Source organism: Carex rostrata, chromosome 5 (assembly GCF_964058835.1).
Source record: "Carex rostrata chromosome 5, lpCarRost1.2, whole genome shotgun sequence".
Lineage (NCBI taxonomy): Eukaryota > Viridiplantae > Streptophyta > Magnoliopsida > Poales > Cyperaceae > Carex > Carex rostrata.
Genome location: NC_135922.1, coordinates 11,542,197 through 11,561,615, shown reverse-complemented (window position 1 = coordinate 11,561,615; position 19,419 = coordinate 11,542,197). Strand labels below are relative to the sequence as shown.

At 35.7% G+C, this 19,419-nt stretch overlaps 2 protein-coding genes across 2 annotated transcripts; both read left to right on the top strand.

The window, feature by feature from the left end:
- The first annotated feature begins 1,419 nt into the window (after positions 1-1,419).
- On the top strand, positions 1,420-2,728 carry LOC144553854 (uncharacterized). The gene has a single exon (XM_078302043.1). The coding sequence runs from the start codon at positions 1,420-1,422 to the stop codon at positions 2,551-2,553; it is 1,134 nt and encodes a 377-aa protein (XP_078158169.1). The 3' UTR covers positions 2,554-2,728.
- A 12,916-nt stretch (positions 2,729-15,644) lies between these two features.
- On the top strand, positions 15,645-17,384 carry LOC144553853 (serine/threonine-protein phosphatase 7 long form homolog). The gene is made up of 6 exons (XM_078302042.1): positions 15,645-15,713; positions 15,809-16,206; positions 16,284-16,503; positions 16,588-16,959; positions 17,050-17,324; positions 17,375-17,384. The coding sequence occupies exons 1-6, from the start codon at positions 15,645-15,647 to the stop codon at positions 17,382-17,384; spliced, it is 1,344 nt and encodes a 447-aa protein (XP_078158168.1).
- Positions 17,385-19,419: the final 2,035 nt, after the last annotated feature.

Below are 19,419 nucleotides of genomic sequence, written 5' to 3'. Positions count from 1 at the left end.
GTTATAATTTGATATTGATATTTAAACAAATGTTAGTTTATTACCAAAATAAAAATAGCTGTTTAAAAACCAGAATAATAATGTAATGTGACATTTAAAAAGAAATATGAAAAACCCTTTTTTTTCGTTTCTATCTAACAAAATGTTGTCTACAAAGGAAGTTTTTAAAATTTGAAATTCTCACAAATATGTCTTTTAGTTTATTATTTTTTGATTGAGGATAGTTTTAAAAATTTCGGACACGTAGGTAACTAGCTTTAATAATACATTACTTGTTTTTAATATATAGTTATGAAAAATATAATCAATGACTGTGTATTTTTAAAATATTGAACAGATTGCTTTTAATATATATATATTTTTTTAATATTCGACTAGCTATTTTTAATATTTTCTAATTTTGTTTAAAACATATAATTAAAACTATCAAGATGCGTACAATGATAGTATAGAAGGAATTCGTATTCTCTGCATCAACTCAAAAAGGGAATCAATGCATCTCGATCATCCGATCTATTTTAAGATTGATGCAGATTAAAATCGCACAAATATTAAAAAATCCCTATGTTATAGATAGAAGTAGAAATAATCACTTCGTTTAAAATCGGATGGTTGACATTCATTAAGTTAAAATATTCCCTTGAGTTAATGCACAGGATATGCATTCGTACAAAAGTGACATGTATGATCATTATTATACTTTCATATTATTAGCAAATATGTTTTGAGATTTGTAAATACGCAAGTCTTGAGTAAAATAAAAAATAACTAAGAATACTCAAATGGTGTCCGGATTTTCTGAAGTAGCTCAATTTTGGATTTGGATCCGATCCGTCCGATTAGAATCTGGATCAATCCGACCTTCACTAGGAAAGCAGGGGATTTTAATATTCGTGCCAAAGCAGATCGGACGGTCAGGATCCAAAAACAAAATTTGAGTTACCTCTCCAAAGTTTTCAAAGAGCGATAAACCTCGATCTATTTTCCCTCACCTCGGATTGAAGAATAGAAGGTTGCACAGAAGCAAACACAATTTACCTACCAACTTGATTGAAGCCGAGCTCCTTGAGAACCCTCCTCTCCGTTCAGGTATGGTCCCAAATTCTCACCCCATCTCTCTCAATGTGGATGCTCTCGACCCCATTTTAGTCCACCGATTTCCACTGAACTTGAAAACCATTACAATGTCAGCTGGTACTATCGTTTTTCAAATTTTAATTTCAGCTTATCAAAGTATTTGCAAAATAGCTAATTTCTTGCACAATATTTGCTATGTATTCGTTGATAGGTGCTGAAAGTTGTTTCGGATTAGCTTGGATTCATTTTTCCTTTCATATCTTGATTACAAGTTATCAAAATCAGCAAAATTAAGAGTCCAAAAATCTTTTTCTGGTACTACTGACTGAGTAATCTTTGGCAATGGGGAGCCGCCAATTAGAATCGTTTGTAAGAGAGCGTTGTAGATCAGGAACCCTTACTGTCACTGAAGCATGTCACTTGTTTGACCGGCTGCTGGCCACCAGAGACCCGGCCCCGACCATCTATCCCTTCAACCATCTCTTCACAACGCTGGTTCGCATGAACAATTTAACCAACCATTACCCGACTATATTTTCCCTCTTTAACCAGTTGGCCCAAACCAAGCAGACATCACCTGATGTCTACACGTATAACATCTTGATCAACTGCTGTATGCGAGTGGATCGGATCAGATTAGCTTTTGTTTTACTTGGACAGGCTCTTAAGGTGGGACCAGGGGCTAAGCCTGGGGTCTTCAATCCATTACTGAAGGGTCTTTGTAAGGATGATAGGATCTGTGAAGCTGCAGTTATAGTGCTCGAAAAAATGCCTAAGCTGGGCTGCGCACCTGATCTCTTCTCCTATAGCACTCTTATGAATGGGCTTTGTAAGATTGGACAAATTGGCAAGGCAGAGGAACTCTTGGATTACATGGTTTCTAAAGGGCTTCAACCTGATGTCGTGACCTATACCACTCTCATAGATGGGCTATACAAGCAAGGGCTGCTAGACAAGGCAACACAGATGCTGCAGTGCATGATTTCCAAAGGCCTGGAACCGAATGTTGTGACTTACAATGCTCTCATGGATGCACTGTGCAAGCAAGGAGAAATTGGGAAGGCAGAGGAACTCCTGTGTCACATGGCTTCTAAAGGGCTTGAACCTGATATTGTGACCTATACCACTCTCATAGATGGGCTTTGCAAGAAAGGGCTGATAGACAAGGCAATGAAAATGCTGCAGCACATGGTTTACAAAGGGCATGAGCCCGATGTTGTGACTTACAATACGTTCATGGATGCACTATGCAAGGAAGGAGAACCAGAAAAGGCAGAGGAATTGCTACATCACATGATTTCTGGAAGTGTGCAACCTAATGTTGTTAGTTATAGCACTCTTATAGATGGGTTTTGCAAGATGGACAAATTCGAAAAGGCCAAGAAGTTGCTGAGGGAGATGGTTTCAAAGGGGATATTACCGAACATTGTGATATATAATAATTTCATGAATGCACTTCGCAAGAAAGGCAGATGAATTACTAAACCATATGTTTTTGGTTTTTTTTTTACTGAACATAGTTACTTGTAATACTGTAATTGTTGGTCTATGGAAGAAAGGGTTGATGGATAAGGTTGAACTATTAAGTGAACTATTTGTTCTTTGAGTGAGCTGGTTGGTTGCTAATTAACTGAACTATTTGTACATACTGTTTGCTAATTTTTTTTCTTTTATCTGGTTCTTTTTGCTTTCCTTTGCAACCTTATTACAAGGTTGCATTTCCTTTACAATGCTAAAAATCTAATTTGCTTGTTCATGTTCTTTCTATTTCCTCTTGGGGGTTTCGTTGAACTTGTATTGGTGCTGTTATGCTAGATCTGACTTGCTAGGTCAGTTGAAACCAAATTACCATTTTGCCCCTGAAAACTGGTAACAATTAGAGTACAAGTACTCTATTTTCCCTGTATGAGATCAAGTCCAAATATTATAAAATTAGAATATGTCTAAATATATATATTTTTTTAAATTATTTTGGATGATTTTTAGTGTTGATATGATGTTTGGATTGAATTATACTTGTTTCTAAAGTTTTTGTTTGTGCATTATGAGCAAACTGAGTCTATTATTGAACATATTATACAATCATATTGGGTGAATGCAATGTGCTATTTCTGTAAGGTGAAATGCGCCAATTCATCTTCCTAAAGTTTATAACATTGCCAGATGAAAATATACAAAATTTCACAGCAGCTGCATGTTCTATACAGAGCGATTCTAGTAATAATTTATATAACAAACCCACAACCCATCAACAATTCCAACCCTGCTTTAGTTCCAGTCCCAATCTTGAAAGTTGAAACTGAGCTGGTACACAAGGTGGCACAACTGCTGCACAGTCGATACTTTACGTGACAAACACTAGAATTACATTCATTTGAACCGACTCCTGTATTGGAATCTGCATAGCGGGTTAAAGGGTTTCAGGTCTACAGATAAATTCAGCACCACAACATGAAGAGATTTTGATATGAAAACATTAGCCCTTGGACTAACCAGTTGAGCACTGAGACATAGTGCAGTATTTGGTGAGTTGCTTTCAGATAACAATTGATATGACATTTTTAGTGAGAAAAATACCTTGTTTTGCTAATGGAGACTCCACAGGATCTTCCCCATGAGACAATATTCCTTGGGCGTGTACACATCGTGTTGGCATGCCATGGCTGCAAGAAAGCTGAACAGAGAGTACCATTCCCTGTTAAGACCCTAGCATGTGGTGCCAGTATGTGCCTGCGGTGCATCATCTCATGCCATGGCTTAGAGCAGTTTGAGCTTCTGTTATTTTGGCAGAGTGTTGATTGAAGGAAACATTTAGCAGTCATTCTCTGGACCCATAATGCCTGATTATTATTTCAAGTACTGCAATTCCCTTGAGCCTGTTTGGTTTAGTTATTGTCTACCATCTAAGCAAAGTCATATACCGGCTTTCACTTTTACCCCATCAAAATCGTCTCAACATTGCTTCAACTGTATCAACAAAGTGATGTATACATGGCCATCAACTGTCTCAAACATCTAAGCAAAGCCTGTTTGATGTACAAAGTGATTGATTCAATTGCAGATCTAATATGCATTAATTTCTTAGCTTGATACATAGTAGCCTTGTTTACCAGACATGCAGCTTGAACACAAGTTTGTGTACAAGGTGCTTGAAACTGGAAGGAGAAGCCAGTTTTACCAGCTACGTACTGTCAATTAATTAAGCCTGATCTGTACCAAATGCTCCTAGAATTCAAGCCTGACTTGCTGAGATGTAGTTTTGCCGGACCACAGTTTTGAGCTGAGATGTAGCTTTGAGTGAGTGTATAAATTGAGTTCCAATCAGCATTTGTACTTGTAACATACTTTCCACCAAATCTCATCTCATAGTTGGAACTGGTGGAATTTATGTTATAGTTCTAAATTTATATTTTCTAATGCTACATATAAAAAGTCGGAGAAATGACAATCCTCTCTTTAGGGCCCGCATTGTCACATACTGATCAATCCCTGTCGGGTTGTCAAATCCACTGTGTTAAATTTTTTTACAACATCTACTAGCTTGAAAATTTTATGTAGCTAATGGAAAACAGGGGACTCTTCTGGTCCAAACATAATTTATGAAGCCTGTGTTTGATAAAAGGGGACCTTAATTATTGTATTCATATTTTCTTATAGAAAAGTAGAAAAATCAAGCCAATGTAATTGCAAAAATATATATCGTACTCACTACAACAAAATATGGAAAAATATGTATTTTAAAAAAGTAAAGTAAAACAAAAATCCGATATATCGTACTCACTACAACAAAGTATATACAAGCCATGGAAAAATACACATAGTACACTACAACAAAAATATAATAATTCAATGTTTTGCAATAAATTGTAGAAAATATTTTTAAATAGATAAAGTATAAAATAAAAGCAGGCTTAATGTAGTGACACAAGAAAAGAAGCATGTTCAATTATCGAGAAGAATATCTAAATAATATCGGACTCACCACACAAGTATAAACATTTATTAGTTCTATGTAGAGCGAATTTTTTTTTGTTTTAAAATTCCTCCATCTTAAAATGTGAAATCACAAAACTATCACGCATATTTTATAAAACATGATTAATTAGCTAATATTTTTCTACCAACGTACTATTCCTAATCTGTATTCCCCTTCAAAGAAGCATCATTATGCGGTGCCGAAACAGCGCCAAGGAAACGACTGATGTCCGAATTTTTTGTTGAATTCTACTAATGGCAAATATTTGTATCACTCACCACTGTCACCCGTCACCATAAACAAATAGCACATGGGCCTATTTTTGAGAAAGGAAAGAGCCCAATAGAATTTCCAATGGGATGACAAATATATGGCCCAAGCCCAAATAATTGGAGTAAATACTCCCTTTTTACTGATGACTGAAGACTTTGACCGTCTTACGCTGAGGCGAGAACTCCATCAGATCCCAGTATCCAGTATATATCCTGCTCTCAGAATTCCTCCCATTCCTCTCCTTCCCTTTCTCTACCGTCTATTTTCAATTCTCCTCTTCAAAGCCAATCCCGTGCCATGGCGACCGGCCGGTTGGAATTGGTCTTAAGAGATCGCAGTAAGTTGGGCACCATGACTATCTCAGAAGCACTTACCTGAGCCTAATGGTTGGTTAAATTGTTCATGCAAACCAGGGCCTAGCGCCGACCATCTATTTCTTCAACCTTCTCTTCACTGCCCTGATTTGCATGAACAACTTAACTAACCATTACGCTACTATTTTTTTCCCCTCTCTAACCGATTGACCCAATCTAGACAGATCTCACCCGATATCTACACATATAGCATCTTGATCAACTGTTGTACCAGAGTCGGACCGGGTGCTGATCCTGATGTCTTCAATCCGTTATTGAAGGATCTTTGTAAGAATAATAGGATCCCTGAAGCTGCAGCTATGGTGCTCGACAAAATGCCTAAGCTGGGCTGCACACCTGATCTCTTCTCCTATACCACTCTTATGAATGGGTTGTGTAAGATGGGACAGATTGAGAAGGCAGAGGAACTCCAGAACTACATAGTTTATAAAGAGCTTCAACTTAATGTCGTGGCCTATACCACTCTCATGGATGCACTATGCAAGAAAGGATAAATTGAGACGGCAAAGGAATTGCTACCCCACATGATTTCTAAGGCCACATGCCCAATGCTGTGACCTACAGTACCATCATGGATGCACTATGCAAGGAAGGAGAAACTGAGAGAGAAGCAAGTGCCTTTGCTCTCTCAATTTCTCCTTTCTTGCATAGTGCATACATGAAAGTGCATTTTTATTTTTTAGTAATGGACGAAATGGGAATGTCCAGATATTTTCCAGACAAATGATGAGGCTACAGACGTATACCAGGTTCAACTTCCTGGCAACGATCTCGGCCATGTACTATGCCTTCAGGCTCCACTCCATCTCCAACTTCTCTCTTCTCCAGTAATCGGCAATCCAATGATATTCTCTGATTCGATTTAGAGGTATGTTCCAATTCATATTCTCTCTCTTTAATTTGACAAATTGGTCATCACCAATAACAAAGGAAAGGGTAAGAAAAGCCCCAAATTAATGGGATCTAGTCAAATCAACAATTTCAGAGGAGGTATGGGTAGCAAGGGAAAGAGAGGTACGGGTAGGAGTAACAACAATATGTACCAACTACTTGCTTGTTAAAGATTTACAATTCAGTCATCATCCGACACAAAGTTGGTATTTATTTGACCTATTTGCTATAATGATGACCTAATGAAACAACACCCTTATCGAATAATAGTAACAACTAATTTCTTAGAAACAACACATTTAATGGAATTTGAGCAATTTGATGGGAATTGATGACAGTTTGGTGAGAATTTTGGTAAATAATTTCTGGTTTCTTGCTACTGGTATGAGTGCTGATTAGATTTTTTCTGATATTTTTGGTGTTGATTCGGGTGCTAATTTTCTGGTATTGCTGGTTTGTACCAGTTCAGATCTGAAGAGAGTTTTTCTGGTATGCTCTGAGTGGGATTTTGAGCTTTTAATGATATTGTAGTTCTTTGTTACCTACAGTATTTTCATACAGTTAAACCAGTGTTATTAAAACCGGACCGGACCGGTTGGTTCAACCGGAAAAAACCGGAACCGGTCATCTGTCCGGTTCGGTTCTTTATAAACATCGCTTCAGTTAATGAACCGCTCAAAAGGAGTTTAACCGGCCTGTTTTATTAAAAAAACGCTAAATCAAACCGACCCAAATTCCCGGTTCAAAACAGGTTCGCTTGAGTTTTTCATTTCCTCTATTCAGTATTGTCATATTTAAACGTGGCTCACATAAACCACTTACAAACACTTTCCATGGCTCACGTGCACCAAGCTTAGATGGGCGAAGAGGTCTTCTATGCCATCTGAGAACACAAACAAAAAAGAAGATGTCCGACAGAGAGGAAAGCAAAACCAACAACGAAGGTGGAAAAGGACAAAACTGACCTTCTTAAGACAATTCCTTGTAGCCACCAAAATAAAGAGATGAGGAGAACATGCTCGAGTCGTCAGTTCCAAACTTGGTCATTGAAGTTGAGAAGAAAGGAATGCATTGCTCGGACTTGACTTAATCAACTAGCCAATTCAGGGCACAAGACTCTAAACCTAGATGCAGGTTGGCTCGTGGGAATTTGACGATGCTTCTTGATTGTTTTATTTAATCCGAGGTAGAGCCAGCATGATGAGCCAACAAGAAATGAAGTTGAAAAAATTGAACAATTGGGATCAAGTATGCACCGTACAGAAATGCAAATGTTACATTTTTTGTCATATTGATATGTTGAAAAAGCACAAAAATATGTAACATGCTGGAATAGGATATGCTTGAAGGAGGCCGGCAATATAGCATAGTATGAAGCTAACATAATATAATTTATTTAAACAATTGACTTGCTTTGTTAATTTTGTAGAAGTATATTGCTACCCTTAATTATAAAGATTAAATTTATAGAATTATTTGTAGGCATAAAAGTAAATATCATCTTGGGCTTTCATGTTATAAGTTGTTATTATTTAAAAAAAACCAGCAATTGAACCGGTTGACTCACCGGTCCAACCAGTGAACCATTGACCCGGAAGCTTACCGGATCGATGTCCGGTCCGGTTCTGATAACATTGAGTTAAACAAACAAGACAATTTTTTTTTTTTTTTGTCCTTGGCTTCCCAGTGTCAGTGTACATGTTGATTGTAAGATTATGTCAGTCTTTAACTGTTTATATGTAATTACGATATTTAATGCATCAATACTATATATAATTTAGCACATCAATTGACTGATATTTATCTTTGCATATTTTAATTCGACAGTTCAAGTACAACTTTGAAGGATTTTATTGGTTGGACTTTTATTTATACGAACTAAATTAGTTTTTTTCTTGAACAAAATTTAGTTGAATTTAATAATTTATAAGCTATGAAAACATGTCTTGATAGCCATTACAATAGTAATATGCAAATCAAACATGGTAATAACACATTCTCTGGAATAGTATTATCTGGCATTACATTCCTTGGAATTCTTTTATTCTCTAGAATGAATTATAGCGCGAACCAAACGCATGCCAATGGTCTATTCCCTGGAACATTCTAAGAGGTGGTTGATCGGAGATTAAATTTTGATTTTTTTTAAGTTAATTAGCTAACTCTTTGATTAAAATATCTGAAGTAAAGATGTGCGGATATACTGATGGCATGCCAATTGAAAGCAACCTTTTTTGCAATACCAAAAGAAACTAATTTGAGTTATCATTAATTGGTTAAAAATATATTATAGAGACCAATCACACATATAAGTCGAAATTAGAAGTAAATTAAATTCTTATAAATTAATATGCTATTTTTGAACATACAGATCGATGTGCGTGCAGAATTTAGATGCAATCGATCTATCTGGAGAATCCACTTTCTCCACTTTCCCCTTTCTTTATTTACGAAATTGTAATTTTTAGAAAAACCGTTCGAAGGTCTTTTTAAAAGGAGGGGTATAGATGGAATTTGCGTCTATTACTTGCACACTGCATTCACAAGTGTAAAATTTTACCTCTTCTAATAAAATTGTGAGAGAGAACGAAGACATAATTCTATAAATTTATTTAAAAAATTATTTTTGTGAATTAAGTAGAAGTATATTAAAAATAAATTTTATATTTCCATGATACTTTACAGTAAATTATATAAAAATAATGAGGAGAGTTCAAATGCCTTCATTTTTTGTGCCTCCACTATACCTCTATTTTTTTAGAACTTTAATAACTCAAAATTTAAAACTTAAAAAGTGAAAATAAAACCGTTAGATGTGATCTATCTTATTTTCTCTATATGCTCATAAAAAATATGACATTTTAATTTTGTTTTTTTGTGAATCAATAAGTTGAAAAATCAACGTCTAGAAATTATCCACATTAGTACATTTTTTACAAGTTCTTGATGACAACTAAAATAAAATTGAAATGTCATAATTTTTTGTGAGCACATAGAGAAAATGATTTAGATCATATCCAACTGTTTTATTTTGACTTTTAAGTTTTAAATTTTGATTTACTAAAGTTTTAAAAAATGAAGGTACGGTGGAGATACAAAAAATATAGGCATTTGAACCCTCCTAAAAAATAATACATAAATACAAAAAATTGAAAAAAAAAAAAGAGGATTAATTTACACATTTGTTCTCCTTTAATCTGCTTGTCTGAAGCATCTGATTTAAGGTACCGACTTTACTAAAATGACGAATTATTCCGGGGGCATCTATATCTGGATCAAAACAGAAGTTTCCATCTATATCTGATTTATGTTACCGACTTTACTAAAATGACGAATTACCATCTCTCATCTCATCTTCAACGATTCGGATCGCAAGTACGAGAGGTGCAATTTAAAATCTGGACCGTTCTTTTAATCTGGCACGAATCTCAAAATAAATCCTACAGTTAACATAGATATTGGATTGAATTTGGTCAGGACTATGATTGAGTTTGACTCGGCAGAGATTAAATCCGGACCGTCTGCACTATATAAATTGCCCCCCAGTTACCCGGGGTTTCTCTCCGACAAACCATATTCTGATACTTCTCTTAGCTCTCTCTCCTCTCCCTCCTCTCTCTATCTATCTCTCAAGACAAGTGCTCCTTATCTGTTGAAGGTTCGGGTGTTCAGGTAATCTGTTGAAGGTTGGGTTTAGGTGTTCATCTTCTAAATTATAATATCCGTTTCTTTTCAGGTAATTATAATAATGCACGATTGAGTTTTATTTATAATCTTTGAAATTAGATCAAAGTCCCAATTTATAATTCCTGAACAAAGTTACCAAGGTCTTATCGAGACCTTTCTGTCAAAAATAAATAAATAAATAAAATAGCACGGTGATTTCTCTCCAAAACTAAGCACCTATTGATTTGAATAAAGTAAGGCCCCAAATATGGAAATAGTTATACATGAGATTTTTGTCTGAGGAATTGTTCGTTTGCATGCCGAGGGATATTAAGCCAATTCCTTCCTCTCTTTTTTTCCTTTTTCTTTTTTGTTTACTTGAATTCAATAATTTTGCAAGTAAAAAGAAAATTGACTCATGTTCTAACTTGCTTTTTCTTTAAAATTTAGGATGGGATTAAACAAAATTGACATCAAGACCAAGGAAACTCTGTACGAGCGAAAAGAGACATTTAGTAAAAGAAGAAAGGGTCTTTTGAACAAGGCTAAGGAGCTGTCTGTAATGTGTGATGTTCCAATGATGTTACTATTCTTCTCACCCTCCACTGAGAAACCTCCTAAAATTTTTCTGGGAGATCAATGGTATTCTCAATTCTCAAACTTTTTATTTTTATTTTTATGCATGATGAGCTCATAATTTAACCTTAACTCGTAACTATTGTATTTCTTTTATCTTTTATTATTGTCAGCAATTTCCAGCAAATGATAGAACAATATGCTGCTGTTCCTTCAAAAGAAAGATACGAAAGGTGCGTACGTACATGCATACTGAATACTTAATTTGGCTTTAGAAATTATTTCCTAAAATAGAACTGACACTTTTATTTTCACTTTGAAACAGAAAACTAGAGGATTTTCAGGTGAGTTCATGACTTTCTTCTAATTTACGTCAAATTTTGAAATTACTCGTTTTTTAAATATATATAAAAATATTGGATTCCCATCAGTTTCATCAGAAACTAAAGATTCAAAATTTGATACCACATCTCGGTACCAGAAGTTAACAACTAAAACAAGCCATAAAGATAGCTACATAGACAAGCTAATAGAACTAAACCAAATTAAATATACTAAAATCTAAAATAACTTGGAACCAACTGATAAGAAGAGTTGCCAAATCCATTCTCTGGCACGCCATGCACACATGCACACACCGTCTCATAATAAAAATTTCACAGATTGCCTACCTGAAATTGTATGAAAAAAAATATTGTAAACAACCTAATGAGTTGTTTGACTTGTTTTTATGCAGCTACTAAAGAAATTATTTGCAAAGCAGGGCAAAAAAATTGATGCACAATTTGAGCAAATGTTCCATCCCAGGTTAGTTAATTCTTCTTTAATAATTTATAGTTGAATTTGGTCAAGGAAAGCTTTACATTGTACCAGTAAGTCACCTCTCAATTACGGTATATATATGTAGCAATTAAGGTACCATTTAAGTTTAACACTTTGCTATGTAACAGTTTAATTTAGATGGTATAATATTATCCTTTGATATGGCAACCTCCTACAGTTTTCAAACATTTTTTTTTTCTTTTCTTATTTTATTGTAAATTAATGTTTTGGTAGTGGGTCTAGTAGCCAATCAGAAGTAGAAGATAAGCAAAACCATCTCTCCGTGTTACAAGCTGTTTTCTAGGCTTGTTTATCTTTATTCTTGAGTTAACTTTTTTAGCTGTTTTTCTCCCTCCTCTTGTGTTTTATCTCCGATTTTGTATTTTTCGCGGCATAAACTCTGTGATATTGTAAGGTACATCATGCTCAATTCAGTTATAAAAACATATATGTAAAGTAAAACTGATTGGAATCTAAAAGTTCCAAAGTCTTGCAGCACACTTGTCATTTATGCAATCATTACAAGTTGGTTAAAGAGAGATTTCATGCGTTCACGTGAACTTTTTAATATAGCTAATTCTCTCATTAAAACACTATAATATTCAATATACCAACAAAAACTTAAAATAACATTTTATTTTATTTTTTTTTAAAACTAAATGGACAAATATACTTTTTAATTTCGAACGCTCTCACGATTTAGTTGTTGTTTCGATTTGTCTCTCATCTCCTCTGCCTCTCACCTCTTCCTACTCCGCACTCATACATCGATTTTGACTTAAAAGAAGGCACGAGGGGAAGGGGGTTGAGACTTCATATTATATTAGAGGAGGGATCGAGTTACAACAAAGTTACAACATCTATTTTTTTCATTTTCAAAGTACAAATCGTCGATCCAAACCGTTAGATATTCAATCTATATTAAAATGTGCTTGGAGACCAAATTTTACATTTTTTGGAATTTTTTTGCTATTTATTAAGATGGGTACAAAATTGTTGTTTTTTAATGGTGCAGAATTTTAATAAAAATAACGATTTTGTATCCATCTTAATAAATAGCAAAAAAATTCCAAAAAATATAAAATTTGGTCTCCAAGCACATTTTAATATAGATTGAATATCTAACGGTTTGGATCGACGATTTGGACTTTGAAAATAAAAAAAAATAGATATTGTAACTTTGTTGTAACTCAAAAGTGTTGTAACTCGATCCCTCATTATATTATGTGTATTATAGAATGAATTATGACCGTGCGATCGGTATTGACACAAATAGTAACACAGTCTGTGCATTACAGTGTGGACCGGATTGGCTTAAATTGAGACAGTGTACGTAACTAAAAAGTATACTTGTCATTAATTTTTTTAAAGTAATTAAATAAAATGTTAAATAAATAAAAGTATTGGATGAAATGTTAAGATTTTTTGGGAATATTGAATATTATAATGTTCATTAAAAAATTGATTATTATAAACTTTGGACACACTAGAAAAAAAATTGCTATTTTAAAATTTTAAATGGACAATTTTTAGATGAATTTGCAAGCGTTGAAAATCCAACTTATCTTTCACAATTAAAATGATGAGCAAATATAGACATTATCTTGTCTAGCTTCCTCAGAAAAATAAAAATACATTTCTTTTTAGTTTTTTCAATGTCACTACGCCTGACAATTTTCTATATAATTGTTGAATATTGTCTTTTTTTATTTTCTCTTGTTAATCTTTTAAATTAGTTCCAATCAGAAAATATAAGTAGGTACCTGTCCTAGCAATAACAAAATTAAAGATATCATTAACCTTTCTAGGCTTGTTTATCTTTTCATGTGCAAAGCATTTAGATAACATTCATGATGTAATCAAGCTGGAAAGAATATTGATGTACACACAATCTGGAAATAATTTAAGCCAGGATAACAATGTTTTTCTCATTTCCATCTGACAAAGAATTTTTTATTTTTCCAATAAAAAAAAATTTTAATGTACTAATTAAGGTTTTTATTCAGATAAAGACAAAAGAAGATGACCACACAATCTATTCTTTTTTCAACCAAATGTTCAGGTAAGTAGTTAGTTTTATGGTAAATTAGTTGCTTTTAACATAATTAAAATATTATTTTTTGACTGTGTACTTGTAAAATATTGGAAGAGTCACTTCTAATAATAAAAAAATTAACATTTGACTAGCTTCTTTTAACATTTTCTAATTTCTTTTACAACATATAGTTGCATATATTAAAGTGTCTGATAATAATACGAAAATCATATAAATGTTGGACGGATTACTTTTAATAAAAAATATTTTTAAGCAATTGGATTGTTACTTTTGGTTTATTTAAACAAATAGTTGTAACAATCAAACACTATATAGAAGTATTAAACAAAATAAAAAAATATTAAACAAAAAACTAAGTATTTGTAATAACAATATTTTCCTCGAAAAACAATTAGATTAATATAAAAAACAAACAATCAATTATTTTAATTTATTATAATTATATGTCGGAAGCAAATAAATCACCGTTAAAAATAATTGAGTATTTATATATTGAATCAGAAGATATCAAGACGGATTTTCCTTCCGTTTTTTTTTTATGTACCACCCTAATAAATAAGAACTAAATCAATACCATCCGTTAATTCCGAATTAAGATTCCGCCACGTTCGCACAGTAGATCTGCGAACGGGTCGCTACCCGTTCGCGTAATAGATAAGCGGCCTGACCCGTTCCCGACGACCCTTTCCCGACGACCCGTTCACGACGACCCGTGCGCGTAATAGATCTGCGGACGGATGACCCGTTCCCGACTTGACCCGTTCCCGACGACCCGCTCCCGATGTGACCCGCTCCCGACGACCCGTTCGCATATCAGTTATGCGTACGTGGCGAATCCGGATAAATACCGCTGCGCAGTGGTTTTTACAGAGGCCCTGTCGCTGTCCCTGTCTCCGCACCGCCCAGCACAGTAAACAGGTAATTTTTTTTTTTTATTAGTTTAATTTTGTTAAATAATTTAATTAGTTTAGTTTTAGTTAGGTAAAATAATAATGACTTGTTTTAGGTAGATCTGACAGTGAATGACTTGTAAACGAGGCAGATCCGGAGTATTTTTATTAGTTTAATTTTAGTTAGGTACCAAAATAATTGTATATTGTAAATTAGATTAATTTTTTTTTCTAGTTTTAGGCAGTTTATTTTTGTTAGGTACCAAAATAGTTGTATATTGTAAATTAGATCAAATTTTTTTTTGTAGTTTTGTAAATATTTGTGTTAATTAGATCAAAATAATATATTGTCTATGGTTTCTCATGTGTAATTACAATATGTTGATATTATAGTAGTATTATGGTACCAAAATAGACATTTTTTTCCAATGAACAACATAGTAAGCAATCTGATTAAATAGTAGTATTATAGTAGTATTATGGTACCAAAATAGACATTAATTAAAATTGTCTATGGTTTCTCATGTGTAATTTATAATATACTATTATTTGTGTATAATTTTTATTAAATAGTAGTATATTGTAAATTACAGTAAAATAGTAGTTTAGTTGGGTACCAAAATATTTGTGTATTTAAACCAATTTAGAATTGTGATTGTATGTAGAATTTAGAAATTATATTTAGAATTTAGAAATGTACCTATTTAGAAATGTACCAATTTACAAATTGACAAATTTAGAAATGTTGTATTTAGACCAAAATAGAGTATAAATGCACCAATTCAGAATTTATTTTTTTCTGAATTAGTGTAGATTGTAAGATTTTTTACCGATTCATTCAAGAATGGTGATATATTATTGAATTACCATAGATATTTGTATTATTGTTAGATTTGTACTATTTGAAATTATCAATAGAGGTCAAAATTGATAAAATTGTTTAATTTGTTGTTAGTATGGCGTCAACCAGCGGTACCAATCAAAATCGGACGCAAGATGATTTACAGTTAGATTTATCACTGGCCCGTCACGTATTTCCAAATATGACGGAAGAGAGTATCAGTCCTCTTTGCTGGTATAAATTCGAGGAGCACAAGATGAAAAACGCATATGTAAGTTTTTGTTTTGAGAAATGCAAATAATTTTCATTTTCATTTAGATAAAAATAGGTAAGTTATATGTTTGTTTGTTTTGAAATTGAATGCAGACTCATACCTTGACGAATACGCGGAACAATCAGATGAGTATCCTCTACGACGACCGATATGCTCCCGTGTTGAAGAGTTTGGGTCTGTGGCATGTCTCACAGCTGACCCCCATTGTCGCAGATGTCGCTCTTCTATCTGCGTTGGTCGAGAGGTGGCGGCCGGAGACACACACATTTCACATGCCTGTCGGAGAGATTACGGTGTCTCTCCAGGATGTCAGTTGTCTCTGGGGACTGCCTATTACTGGACGGGCGGTGACGGGTGTGGAGTACGGGGACTTCACAAAGGACGTCGAAGAACTGTTGGGACCCAACCTGATGAAGGAAAGGTCCCTCAAGAGGTCGAAGGTTGCATCGAAGAATGACATCAGTATCCCTCTTTTGCGGGCGGCATTCAGGTAAGTATTTTTTTTGTAATAGTAAGTATTTGATTGTGATGCTTCATACTCTGTACTAAATTAGTTCGTACATGTAGTGGAAAATTGGAAGAAGATGCGCCTGAGGAGAAGATGGATCGGTGGACACGGGCTTACATAATGGAGCTGTTCTCTTGCTGGTTGTTCCCAGATTCCTCTGGGAACACCGTCCCTGCTTGTATGCTGCAGTGGCTGAGGGACTTGGATGACCCTCCACAAATGAATTGGGGTGCGGCGGTCTTGGCATGTCTGTACCGAGGCTTATGCATTGCGTGCCGGGTATAAATTACTCTCTCTTCTTATTGTAAATAATTTGTTTTCTCTTATCGAATTTAAAAATAAATGCAAATTGTATAAAAATAGGTCGACAAACAAGGTCTGTACGGACCGATTGGTCTCCTTCAGCATTGGTCGTGGACGAGATTTCCATTTGGTCGTCCACAACCACTAGACGAGGGTTGGGTTCCAGACTGGGGTCGTCCGGACGGGGAGACCTATCCTGCGTATGCTCAGAGATTCTGCGCTAGAAAGACCTTTGTCGCGACCCCTCACGGCAAGCCTTCGGGAGTTTTCTTTTTCAGAACTCAATTCGAGCAGATGACTCCAGATCTACATGTCGAGTGGCGACCGTATGATTTTCGCGTCACAGTGTATGAAGAAGATGAAGAACCTTACTCTTTCCTCACAAAACTTCCTTCGATCTGCAGTCGCGAGCGAGAATACTGGTTTGCTCAGGTGCGACTAGATTTTTTTTATTTTCTAGTTTACAATTAATAAACATATTGTAGTTTAAAATTGAAACTTAGACACATAAAATATTTGCAGGTGCCGCTTATCTACTACCAGGTTGTTGAGCATTATTACCCTGGACGGGTAATGAGACAGTTTGGTATGGCCCAGTATTTTCCAGTCCCGGATCCTATCACAAAGGACGACTGGTATGATCTTCACCAACCGTTATGCACTACGGTCATGAAGGATTGGCGGACGGAGCACGCCTTGCATGTACAGCGACTGGAGGCTATGAGTCCGGATGACATGGTTCCTGATATGTACCAGATTTATGCTTTCGAGGAGTGGGACCAGCAGTATCGACAGCGGTACCAGGAAAATTGTGCATTCACGGTGTACATGTTCGGTCTCATGTCAGAGGTCAATAGGAAGCCGCTTCATGTACCACGCGACACGACTACCCCCCCCGCTTCATGTCAGAGGTCAATAGGAAAATTGTGCATTCACGGTGTACATGTTCGGTCTCATGTCAGAGGTCTCATGTTCGGTGACATTTTTTTAGTCTTCTCAATGTGCTTATCCAGCTTCTTATGCACGCGAGTGGAAAAAAGCTGACCCGCTGCTTGCAATTGCACAGCCGTCTCACTTCTTTGCTCAAACCAGCTGACACACTTGTAGAATGTCTCCTCAATGATTGCAGCAACTGGTAATCTATGAGAAAACAATAATAAAACAATAATTAAAATTACAACTAAGTGCAGAAAACAATAATAAAAAATAGGAGGATTACAAAATACAAACCTGCGAGAAGTTTTGAAGACATGGTTGAGTGATTCGGAACCGTTGCTAGTCATTATTTCCCAGCGAGATCCATCATCCATAGCTTGATACACCTTCCATGGTTTAGGCAGTTCTTCCTCATCATTTTCATTATATTTGTCACATGTATCCAAATAAGCCAACCAAGCAGGATTTCGCCTCCCGATTGCATCAAGTCCTTCTTGCAATCTTCTTCTCTTCTTCTTTTTAACCATAACCTTGAAAAAAGTGGAAGCTACCTTATCCTTAGTGTGCTTTCCAAAATTCTCAAACACATGTTGAGAGCAGTAGCGGTGAGCACACTCTCCTTTCTCCTCACACCAACCCAAATCATCTTGAATAAACACCTTTTTTATGCCCTTGTGTCGGTCAGATACCACACACATGTATCTATTTCGCCCAATTACAAACTCCCGCACCCACTTCATGAACCATCCCCAATTCTCAAAATCCTCGTTCTCTACCAGTCCAAATGCTAACGGGATTAACTGATTCTCTGCATCATATCCGGTTACAATTAACAGCTTACCCTTGTATCTGCCAGACAAGAAACAAGCATCGATACTGATGACGGGTCTGAGGTGACCGACTGCGGCAATACATGGTCCCCATGCCCATGCTGCTCTCATGAAAAAACGATACCCTGGCTTAGTGGTTGGCTTTGAAACAATTTTATATTGGGTTCCCGGATTTGACCTTTTTATTGCCTCCAACAAAGGGACAATCAGCCCGTAAGACCCCTCCCAACTACCAAAGGCCCGAGCAATTGCTAACTCTCTACCACGCCATAATTTGTTGTACTTTGGAACAATACCCTCGTACCTTTCAGCGCATAAGTCAGCGACTGCCCGGATAGAAATATCAGCATTTTTTTCCAATGACAATTTTATACAGTTGGCGACCATAGCGGACGTCAACTGTGCATGATCTAACCTGGATGCCGATGCGTGACATGTGTGCTTAGCCACATTCTTCGTGATGGCCCAAGTATTACCAAAGCCTGTAGCCCTCGCAACCAACGCCCACCTACACCGGGCGCTAACACACTTGTACCTCAACCTAGTGGTATCGCTGTGTGTATTTTTAATCTCCCTATTTTGTTTGATGTGCCAGTGGTTAATTGTATCTTTCATCTTATCCTTGTTGTCATATGTCATCCCCTCTGACAATTCATGTCTTTCTCCCTTTTATTGTACAAAAGAAACAACAAAAAATAAACAACATCAATTTAATAACAACATTTTAATAATTAAATTAAAATTAAATATAATTTAACAAATATACCTCACAAGTCGCAAAAAAAGAGCTATCGGCCTCTCCAAACCCTGATATGTCATGAAATTGCTCAAACGGATGTCTTTCCCCACGATCCACTATAGGCCACTTCCGTCTACCAAGCACAGGAATACCAGTATCCTCATCACTGTGATCTGATACCCCACCGTCCCCATTATCATCCCAATTAGCCTCTGCCTCCATTTCTTCAGGATCATCGTCCGTATTGTCAGCATAATAAAGCCGTTCAGGGGTTTCAGATCGCTCCCTTTCAGATTGGACTCGGCTAGAGGACGAGGATGGAATCTGAGATCGACCCCTGTCAGATTGGACCCTACTAGGGCCCGCTACACATGGGGCCCGACTAGG

Bases quoted from the DNA above. Each gene is read 5' to 3' on its own strand.
- LOC144553854 (XM_078302043.1), top strand. From the start codon at position 1,420: ATGGGGAGCCGCCAATTAGAATCGTTTGTAAGAGAGCGTTGTAGATCA.
- LOC144553853 (XM_078302042.1), top strand. From the start codon at position 15,645: ATGACGGAAGAGAGTATCAGTCCTCTTTGCTGGTATAAATTCGAGGAG. The intron at 15,714-15,808 runs GTAAGTTTTTGT...AATTGAATGCAG, and splicing joins ACAAGATGAAAAACGCATAT to ACTCATACCTTGACGAATAC. The intron at 16,960-17,049 runs GTGCGACTAGAT...AAATATTTGCAG, and splicing joins GAGAATACTGGTTTGCTCAG to GTGCCGCTTATCTACTACCA.